This window comes from Cyphomyrmex costatus, unplaced genomic scaffold (genome assembly GCF_001594065.2).
Source record: "Cyphomyrmex costatus isolate MS0001 unplaced genomic scaffold, Ccosl1.0 scaffold355, whole genome shotgun sequence".
Taxonomy (NCBI): domain Eukaryota; kingdom Metazoa; phylum Arthropoda; class Insecta; order Hymenoptera; family Formicidae; genus Cyphomyrmex; species Cyphomyrmex costatus.
Window position 1 is genome coordinate 168347 of NW_017277720.1, and position 11072 is coordinate 179418.

Genomic DNA, 11072 nt, shown 5'->3' on the forward strand with positions numbered 1-11072 from the left:
TCATCTGTAGTAGTTAGATAACTTCTTCACGGACACTCACGAAACAGGGTGTATCACAGGAAAGCAGTATCGACACTTTAATAACGCGCTAAACAAAGAAACTAAGTAATTGCGCGAGATGTCACGGCCAAAGCGTGTTGGACAAGCGTGGCGCGACGCGTTGGCCGGTATAGGGAGACTGGTAATTAGTCTCAATGTAACCGCGGCATAAATAAAGCGGTCAGATCGTAAGCATGAAATATGATCAGCAACGCGCGCCGATCTTTTCAGTTTACGCGGTGCGGGACTACGAGGGATATATGTTTACGCGAGAGGGTATAAACAGTATAAAGCCTTCGTTTACCTTCGTGTCCTGTGTGACAGGCATAAACGAGGCAAACCACCGCCGCCACGACGCGGCGGCGGTCGGGTGAAAGCAATGAAAACCGCCGCCGCCGCCGTGAGCGGCGACCGCGCCATCCGTAGATCCGCAGGTATGGTGAACGGAAGTAATCCCCATGGCGCCATAAACGCGAACGTAGATCACCTCGCGTGGATAACGCGTCCGGCCGAGGATCGCCTACCAACCCCGGGCGAACGGTGAACATTATGCGCTCGCGCACGAGCTCTTTACGAGATTTTGTCTCGTAAAATATATCAGCTGAGGCCGTTTCTCCTCTTTAACTCACTAATGCATCCCTTCGCTCGGTCCACGCGAAAAACATATACGTAAAAGATCCATGAGGCCTTATCGTTTAAATCAAATTAATTGTGATCTCAGACTTTCATATACGGTCCTATAAATGATACAGAGGTAAGCGAATCCGATGCCGCCGTCAATGACGGTTACTTGGTTTATTTCAATTGAAATTATGTGATATAGCTAGTCAGGGCTTCTTGAATTTTTGCGAATCGTACGAAAATTAAGAATGTACAATTGTGTGACGTATGTAGAATATTTTCATTATAATTTATTAACTTATATATATAACGATTAACTTGTAAATTTGGATTATTTCTTCATTTTTGCCGGTGTAGCTTTGCTCTTTTGAATCGTACAACCTTTGAGCGATATTAACCATCGCTCCCTTTCGTCTTTTCCTTCAACCGAATTTGAAGGTAGGATATGATCACTCTATACAATCGTCTAAAGTCATTTTCGTCAAGTTTCCTCTCGTTCCCAATCCCAGTCCACTTCCTCAGACTCCCCTCTGTGGCCAGTTCTGTAGATCTCACTTTCCGGCGCCTCCTCCTCTTCCTCACCGGGCCAATTAAATTTCGCGGAATCTTCATCGGTCTCAGATTTCGAGCTCTGCCTGTGGTCTCTCTCGCTCATTGCTCTACTGCACTCTGTCGAGAGCGAATCTGTCTCATCCGTCCCGGATCTCGTTGAGTTGGTTCTTGCATCTTCCGTATCAGTGCTCCTACCCCGTAGCATCACGGTGGCTTCGACCGATTCGTCGTCAGCAAAGGACTCGGTATCCTCGGACTGCGCACCGCTGAGCTCGCGTTTGATCGGCGGTTCCTTCGCCTTAGTTTCGGCCTGCTGCTCCTTGGAATCTTTTATAGTGTACGCCGAAGAGCCTTCCTCCTCCGATCGAGACTTCTGCATCTGCCAGGCTTTCTTGAACGGATGTTCCCGTTCCTGCTGGACCAGCTTGGGCCTTTCTGGCAAGAGGTATTCGGGATCTTCCTCACTCGCCTGACTCTTCACAATGGACTCTCGTTTGAATAAACCAGTCGATGTCGGTTTGACGGAGAGATCGCCTTCTTTCTTTACGACGTTCCATCCGGCGCTCGTCAAATCTTCTTGCGACAATTGCGATAGGTCTTGCAGGGATTCTCTTTTACTTCCTGTAGTTAAGATAAAATTGTAATTGGTAACGTTGTCTTCTTCTTCCAGAGACGTTTTCTGACTACCACTAGTGTAGGATTGTCTCCTCGAGGTATCCTGACTGCTCTCTTCCTCGCTTAGGCTGTCTTCTCTCGATGGTGGTCCCTGTTCACGGTATTCTCTACGTCGCATGTAAATACCGTCCTCCTCGGGTTCACTCGGTTCCTGAGAAGACCCAAGAAGCTTAATTCGTGGGCCAACGCTGACGGTCCACGAGTCCATGTTATCCTCGCCCGAAATATCATCTCTTAGTAAGGCTATCCTGCCTTCCGCAGAGGATCTACGTTTCAACGGTTCATTGATCTCCCTCTCCTCAATCAATGACTCGCGTTGTTGAGCAGCCAGTTTTTCCATAAATTGTTTCCTACGTATCCTTAATTCGTGTTCCCATTCCTCCTCATCGCTCGTCCTTATTTCAGAACTTGAAACGCGTACCGGTTTCGTTCTTTCTTGAGCCGATGGCTCCTCCTCGCTTTCAGAAGAGAACATTTTTCTCGCTGATTTTACGAAGGGCGGTTTCGACTCGTGTTGTTCTCTAACGTATGAACCTTCCTTTCCGACGAACTCCCAAGAACGATAATCATCCGTTTTGGTCGGTGTTCTTCCTCTAGACTCGGATCTCTTGAACTGCCTCGAATCGTCCTCGATCTTCTTTCTGCGTTCTTCCTCACTTTCGCTCTCCCTTGACGATAACCTCTTGTTATCTTTGGTCCTGGATAATGAACGTCTATTGCGCTGAGCTATAGTCTCGTCATGTTCTCGCCGATTTTTAAGAAATTCGATAATTTCTTCTTCAGAGTCATCCGTTGCGTATTTCTGGCTATTCACGCCCTTTTTACGATCCATGTAGCTCTCCGTGTTTCTGAGTGGTCTTTTAGTCGCCTGTTTGACTCGGTCTTTATTCGACATCTCTTCGAAATCACGATCGATGAATGGCAATCGCCTTCCATTCATTTTCTTCAGTGTCGGTATGTCTATTTCCTCTTCCATGTCGTGCCCTTCGAGAGTGGTTGCACCACGCGCTGTATCCTTCTGCCAATCGAGGGTGGACGCGACTTTATCGTCTTCGAAAACGTTTGCTCGCTCGACCGCTACATTCGCGGTTTCGACGGATTCGGCTTTTTTATCCTCGCTCACGAGTGTCTTTTTTTCTTCGGAAACTTCAATCGCCAAATCCGTGCTTTCCATTATGACGCTCTTCACCTCCTGCATCGGAAGATCAAAAAGTAACGTCAAAACGACTGACGCGGCTATCACTATCGCTGCTTCCAGAGGATCAATCTGTAAACGTAAGAATAATATACATACATTCTCTATCATACATCAATCTTAAACGCGGCTATCTGATTCTGAAATTTGCGTTTGAATTATTTTTCTAGTTATTTGTATACAATATAAAGGGATTCTTCTTTTGTTAGATATTTTACAGAAACTGATAGATGACTATTATATCAACATGATAATCAAACAGTTACATTTACCGTTAAACGTACGATGAGAATGTAAATTCACTATTTCAAAACGCTGCTTAAAAATATTCTTACTTCATCTGTATGACTTACTGCTCTATGAAATTGAAATTCCATGGAGAATCTCGTGGTCCCAACATTATAGAAAAATACTGCGAATTGTGTTAGATACACAGCGTATGATATCCTACTAAGAATCACCAACCAATAGCTAGAGAGGAATCTATTAACACCGCCTACGGAGCGAATGATTATTGCGTCAGTGCTCTTGTCTATTTACACGCCTATTTGATTGTTGTTACCGCAGCGTTACAACGGACCTCCGTGCCCCGTGAAGCAGGCAAATATTGACCAGCATAGAGCCGCGGCCCACAGCACCGGCCCGATTACCGCATAGTGAGCAGCCTCTTCAGCGTCGTACACGTAGTCGCGTTTGGCCTGACGCCAGGGTGAAAATAACGACCATGAGCCCAAGGTTATCGCGATCAACCAACCCAAGATCACTAACACCTGAAATTAGAATGGTGCCACGATCACGCGCGATTATGATTACGCGGGGGGGGGCAAGTACCCTGTGAATCCTGACGTTCTTTCCGGTGTGATGCAACAACACGCCGAGGCCGACGCCGAAGACGTATGGTGTTGCTCTGTGCAACGGCAACGCGTAAGTTAAATTGGCAGTTTTGTAAAGGCGCTTTATTCTGCAATCAAAAACATGGCACTGTCACTGTATTATTCGCTTCCGCGTAAGATATTCTATTCTCGAAAAGTATCGCACATGAGATCTTATAGTATACATTGCGTGTATATCATAATCTCTAATATCATTGGAGTGAAATCTAATTTTAAAGAGTTGACAAAGAGTGACGATTGAGCCAGTGCTGAAAAATGTTGAAAAAGACTGGCTCACAATTATCAATTTTTAAGAATGAAATTTCACTCTTAGGGTTTGATTTCACTCCAAAGATTTTAGAGAGTAGATTTTTGTATATGATATACTGAGAAGGGGTCCTGGATATTATACTCACGAAATCCCGTGATAGATGACGATAGACAGATAATTGTTCATCGTCGCTATGTAACGAAGAGTGGCAGATAATAAGATGAAAAAGGCCATCAGGAGAGTACCGACAATGAGTTTGTATTGTAAGAAAAAGACTAGGATAGGCGCCAAGAGCGACAGTTGCATGTCCAAGGCCAGCTGATACGTGTGCGTGGCGCACTATAAAAGATCCATCGAACCACGATAGGTACAATCTATAAACATTTTCCAATTTGTCGCTGGGCCATCTACTCACCATTTCTTCAAACGGAAAAAAATTCTGCACGTATAATAGATTAGTCCACGCGTTGTATTTGCAAAGCTCCGCGTTCGCCATGACAACGCTGTTCCATTGCGGACCCGAACCGATGTGTTCCATCACGAACGCGTACCAGAAGACTACCGCGAGCAATGCCGGCGAAAGTCTGAAGAGAAGCGACGGAACAATCAATAGGTTACGTTCAGCAGAAAAAATAACTCAGTGAACGCTCGAATTTTTTATAATATGATTGGTTCTTGTCTTCAATTCTCTGCTGGATGTATAAATGTAGAGACTGTAATCGTACTAAGCGTTCACTAAGTTGCTTTGTCTGTCGAATGCAGTCATTAAAATTTTTTTCCTTTGCATTTCTTTGAGCTGAAATATATACGAGGGCTCTTTCGTTCTCGTTGAATTTAAAATACCTGATAAATCTGGCAATAAAACGGCAAAACCAGCGAATTTCACCGCGAGTCTTCAGTTCCTTCGCCATGTTGTAAGCAGTGAGAACACCACTCAGCAGCAGAAACACGTCCGTGTAAACTACCGACACTCGCAGAATAGAGCTGGCTGGACTGTTGGCGATCTGTTTGAGGAATGTTTAATTAATGGAACGATACGTCGAGACGTTCAAATGCAAAAAACATTATTTAACAATTTCACCTCGGTAAGAGAAGTGCGGTTGCTAAACGGTATTCGAGAAATTGTTATAATCTGATGGGCAACATAAATAAAGATCATAGCCAACGCTCTTATTCCGTAGATACACGTAATATCCGCAGCATCCGTCGCTTCCTTCAATAAGGCTTTAATCGTCCTTCGTAAGGAAAATGACATGATTATCCTCTCAGAATAATTTCCTGCGAAGGAGACGCGTGCATTATTATGCCATAATCGCAGCTGTACTGAAATATTCCGGAAAACCTAATTTCAGTTTCATAAAAGATTCATTTATCGAGACTTCACGTACCTTTCCCTCGCGTCTCCACGAAATAATCCCTTACAGACGCTACAATAACGAGACAAACAATCATAGCGTAAAAATACCTACAAAAATAAATTAGCAACATGCATTTATCAATTGCGTTTTTTTCGTGATATAATAAAGAGGTACCCACAAAACACCGATCGTCTCCTTCGAATAGGTCTGTGACTTTTGCTTGACGTAACACATATTAGGATCTACGTTCACCGTAAATTTAATTCCGACAGTTCCATTGTAATCCTTCAAGGTACTCTTTAACGCACGTTCAGCGTCTTTAGCCGAACACGCCGCGGGTAGACACAGCGCCCAATTAAACGTAGTGAATTTTGGAATGAAATGACCTGGCTGAAATAGATTATTGAAAAAATTACGAATTACGTAATCACGTTAATTAAATTTAAGTTGAATTTCTTTAAGTGTAAATTGAAATTCAAAAAGTCCAAGACTATTTTAAAACTTTTTTTACAGTAAAAATTTACATACTGAAAAAAAAAAACAAATATTAAAAACATACAATTAAGTTTTTTTAGATTTCTATTATCTATTTTCTTTAACTTTCACACGAAATACAGACAATGTAGAAACTTTCATATTAATTTAATATAATTTTGGCAACGTTTCTCTTACGTCGTGCATATTTCCTCGTACAAAAGCTCGGGCTTGCATCAGATTGACCGGCAGCCTCATGTCTGAATGGGTTGCATGCAGGTCCACAGTTGCCAAGCAATATTTTCCTTGAATTCTTATCGTCCTCTCGTCCACTTTAACATGCGCCAGCACACCCAAACATTGATCGTAATCCCCAAGCTGATTCACGTTTCCTCGCAACAAGCCCGACGGAATCTTTGCGCTCGAATCTAACACTGTAAACAAGATAGATTTTTGGTTCGATGAGACTGATGTAATTTTTCGAGATTAGCAACATTCAGGTTGTACAAATCGGAAATTTCGATTAAAGAATTTTTATAATAATAATAATAATGCCCTTTTTACCCTTCGTATCCTTTTTTTTTTTAATAAATATTTTTTAACACTGGACGTCTTCTATTACAGTGATCACAATAACTTTAGTTTCTGAATGAAAATAGAATCAACAGTTATTTTAGTCAATAACGACTCACTCACTTTGAAGCGCCCACAACTTGTAACCTCTCAATTGTCGTAGGAATATCTTGCCATGTTGCTGACATTCCGAATTTTCAACATTCGTAAAATTTGGCACGAAAGTCGGCACACGCAGAATTGCATCATTCACTTCGGACAATGTAATAGACGCATCTGTATGTTCCTTCGTTTTCGACTTCGTTTCTTGCTCTAAAAAATATCGCCTAATTAATCATATAATGTATAATGAATTTTTTCATGGATTCAACACTCAGGATAAGAGACTAGTAGGGTCTTTTAATTTTTTGAACGCGGCCGGAGACACTACCGCGTCTCTTGATAAATAATAATAACAGACGATTGACAGCAATGTGATACCGCGGTAATTAATGCGTTACAATTTTCAATTTATATTTTTAACTTTCTTACATTGATTTACGTTTCGGCTTCAGTCGAGTCACCATGTCCATAAGCAATGAAATCTACTAATTCGATACAAAAAGTAGCTGCACTAGAATTAGTCGCAGAATCATTTATTATTTTCCTGTGTTTGTTTCGATCTGGTCGATTTCTTAGTTTATAATTATACAGTCATAGTTTGCAGCGGCCGCTCATTTAGTGTAATAGCTAATTGACAATTAAACTCTTCAAATATGGTAATTGAAAAGGCTCGTCCTACTGCATTTTGGGATTGATTCTATTGCGGCTACTCTATATCAATTAATGGATTTCGCTGTTTGGACATCGTTGATGATTAGTTTGAATGGAGCTAAAACGTCTGTCTTGTAAATCAATATAAGGGAATTAAAAATGTAAATGGTAAATTATACCACGAATTACCGCGGTGCTCTCAATCGCCTGTTATTTAAATATCACTTGATTGCTGAAAAATATTTTTAATAGGTGATCTTTCAAAGAAACTGTTTTTAAAGAGAAAAATCGTTTAACTCTCTTCTCCTCGAAGTCATTCAGGAAGAAACAATGCGGAATTTCTACGCGCAAGAGAAGCTTAAAGCGTATAAAAGATTACACGGCCGTTGGATATTATCTTTTAGAGTTGGATTATTACTTAAGATACTACTACCAATGCGATGCCTATTCACGCGGCAACACTAAACATTGTTGGTTAAACTCGCTTTTCGGTATCGAACCGTTTTTACATAATACTCACTCTCCGCTCGCGAAACTTCCTTCGACGGTCTCGAAGTTGATTTCGCTGTTACTTTTTTGACATCCGCCTTCTCCGGTTGTTTCGCTTGCTCCTTAATTTTCGGTGCAGGTGTTGAAGTTTCCGGTTCCACTCGCGTCTTCGATTTTTCGTCTACCTTCGTTGCAGTTTCAGCCACCTCGGCCTTAGGCTTAGGAGTAGCCTTAACTGATTCAACTTTTTTCGTACCTTCGGTTAATTTCTTGGCACTTTCGACTGTTTTCTTCGTACTGTCGATAGATTCTTTCGTACTTTCGACCGATTCAGGTTTCTTTGTGCTTTCTGTCGCCTTTTTCACGCTCTCTGCTTTCGTCGTTGACTTTGCGACATCAGCTGGCTTCTTATCATCTTGTTTCGGTTTTTCCGCATCGCGTTTGCTTTGTAAAATCGTTGTCCTTGTTTTATCTTTATCGGCGAGTCTTACTTTCTCCAATTTTCTAGGTGCTGGAGTGGTTTCTTTTACATCTGATTCTTCATCTTCGTCTTCGTCTTCTTTTTTATGTGGTACACTAAATTTTTTTTTAAACGATTCTATTACTTTCTGTTGATCTATCTTGGCTGCTTTTGTTTCTTCTTTATCATCTTCTTCTTCCTTATCGTCATCATCATCATCAGTTTTACTTTTATCATATTTTATTGATTTAACAATCTTTGTAGCTTTAATTTCTTTTACTTGTTTCTTTGAGTCTTTTTTAAAAGATTTTTTATCTTCGTTCTCATCCTCATCTTCATCTTCATCTTCGTCATCTTCATCATTATTGTCTTCATTGTTGTCAGTAAAAAACTTTTTTTTCATTTTCTTTTCCTTATCTTTAGCATCCTGATCTGATAGCTCAGCCTCAGATGCTTCTTCTTCTTCTTCTTCATCGTCATCTATCTTTTCATCCGCCTGATCTCTCTTAGAATCCCCCACCGATTCCTCATCCTCCTCCACACTTTCCACTTCTACAACTGTTTCTTCCTCCTCTTCGTCGTCATCTATCTCATCACTTTCTGTCCTGGAACTTCTCGGAACTCTAGTCGCACCCCTGTCTCTTGGATGTTCAGTAATCTTTTCGATTCGAATTTTCCCTGTTCTAACGTCTGACGTTGGTTCGGCAGGTGGTGGTCTCCGGTCACCAGCGATGGTCCGCGACACCGTGCCCTCGTGCCATTTCTGGGTCGTAATCGGTCCTCCGGTCGTCACCGTTCTGTCCGTTGGACAGACTTTGCCGTGCGTCGAGACGCAGACGGTTGGATGGTGCGTCTGCGGTACGATGTCACGTATCCGGAAGCCATAGCAGGTGGCGTAGAGCAACACGATGAGAGCTAGCAGCGCGACGCACTTGCCCAAAAGGGCGACAGCCATGACAGGGCAGCCTTCACATGGAAGAGGCGAGGACTGGACGTTGTTTCGCGAAGCTCGACCCACTGTCTGTCGTTGACGCCTATTACTTTACGGGTGAGAGTGATTTTCGTTTTCGAGAAACCGCCCGAGGTGAACGGCCACGCGCTTTTTTTCACCCGCTTCTCCACTTTCTTCGCGTTCTCCACTTCCTGTTTCGCGATCGCAAAGAATTCGTAAGATCTACCGGCGATCTGTCGCGCTGATCGCCCTCCGACGTGGAATCATTTTTATCTTCGTTCTCATCCTCATCATCTTCATCTTCGTCATCTTCATCATCATCAGTGTCTTCATTGTTGTCAGTAAGAAACTTTTTTTTCATTTTCTTTTCCTTATCGTTAGCATCCTGATCTGATAGCTCAGCCTCAGATGCTTCTTCTTCTTCTTCTTCATCGTCATCTAATTCGTTCTCATCCTCATCTTCATCTTCATCTTCGTCATCTTCATCATTATTGTCTTCATTGTTGTCAGTAAAAAACTTTTTTTTCATTTTCTTTTCCTTATCTTTAGCATCCTGATCTGATAGCTCAGCCTCAGATGCTTCTTCTTCTTCTTCTTCATCGTCATCTATCTTTTCATCCGCCTGATCTCTCTTAGAATCCCCCACCGATTCCTCATCCTCCTCCACACTTTCCACTTCTACAACTGTTTCTTCCTCCTCTTCGTCGTCATCTATCTCATCACTTTCTGTCCTGGAACTTCTCGGAACTCTAGTCGCACCCCTGTCTCTTGGATGTTCAGTAATCTTTTCGATTCGAATTTTCCCTGTTCTAACGTCTGACGTTGGTTCGGCAGGTGGTGGTCTCCGGTCACCAGCGATGGTCCGCGACACCGTGCCCTCGTGCCATTTCTGGGTCGTAATCGGTCCTCCGGTCGTCACCGTTCTGTCCGTTGGACAGACTTTGCCGTGCGTCGAGACGCAGACGGTTGGATGGTGCGTCTGCGGTACGATGTCACGTATCCGGAAGCCATAGCAGGTGGCGTAGAGCAACACGATGAGAGCTAGCAGCGCGACGCACTTGCCCAAAAGGGCGACAGCCATGACAGGGCAGCCTTCACATGGAAGAGGCGAGGACTGGACGTTGTTTCGCGAAGCTCGACCCACTGTCTGTCGTTGACGCCTATTACTTTACGGGTGAGAGTGATTTTCGTTTTCGAGAAACCGCCCGAGGTGAACGGCCACGCGCTTTTTTTCACCCGCTTCTCCACTTTCTTCGCGTTCTCCACTTCCTGTTTCGCGATCGCAAAGAATTCGTAAGATCTACCGGCGATCTGTCGCGCTGATCGCCCTCCGACGTGGCAGACCCCGGGCCACCACGTCCACAGCCGGCCGTGCTTTCGCGGAAATTAGAGCGTATGGCATCGGCCCAAGCAGCTAGGAGTTTTATTTAGCATCAACATTTCGAGGCGGTCGACCGCCAGCAGCGACAGCGGCCTCTCCCAACCGCGGCTCCGACTGCAACGGTGCTGCCGGATCCGCTGCGGTCCGGCCGACGCGGATTTATTACGCAAGACTCTGGAGGAACACGAGCGGTGGTCCGCGTAATTTCGATGATGCCTGCAGCTCGACTTCCCGCTTCGTGTCCGTGCGAGAGAAAGCTTCGCCGGTTCAATACCGTCGCGAAACAATTCGAGATTTAGAAAGCACTCGTAAATGGGGGAAAAAATTCTAATCAAAATTCGTAAGAGAATTTGTAGCAAAAAACAGGATTTATCATCTGAAAATGCATAAAGGACAGAAAGTCTTTT

The 11072-nt window shown here is 43.4% G+C and overlaps 1 protein-coding gene across 1 annotated transcript; it reads right to left on the minus strand.

The window, feature by feature from the left end:
• Positions 1 to 809: 809 nt before the first annotated feature.
• LOC108776360 (uncharacterized) lies at positions 810 to 10653 on the minus strand. Its single transcript, XM_018542958.1, has 14 exons — positions 9727 to 10653; positions 7904 to 8693; positions 6754 to 6942; positions 6256 to 6491; positions 5762 to 5973; positions 5614 to 5690; positions 5307 to 5503; positions 5069 to 5229; positions 4641 to 4809; positions 4371 to 4564; positions 3914 to 4043; positions 3663 to 3852; positions 3436 to 3578; positions 810 to 3154 (listed from the first exon to the last, which is right to left on the minus strand). The coding sequence occupies exons 1-14, from the start codon at positions 10363 to 10365 to the stop codon at positions 1142 to 1144; spliced, it is 5340 nt and encodes a 1779-aa protein (XP_018398460.1). The 5' UTR covers positions 10366 to 10653; the 3' UTR covers positions 810 to 1141.
• Positions 10654 to 11072: the final 419 nt, after the last annotated feature.

Bases quoted from the DNA above. Each gene is read 5' to 3' on its own strand.
- LOC108776360 (XM_018542958.1), bottom strand. From the start codon at position 10,365: ATGGCTGTCGCCCTTTTGGGCAAGTGCGTCGCGCTGCTAGCTCTCATC. The intron at 6,492-6,753 runs GTGAGTGAGTCG...TCTTGTTTACAG, and splicing joins CAAGTTGTGGGCGCTTCAAA to TGTTAGATTCGAGCGCAAAG. The intron at 5,974-6,255 runs GTAAGAGAAACG...AATCTATTTCAG, and splicing joins TACGAGGAAATATGCACGAC to CCAGGTCATTTCATTCCAAA.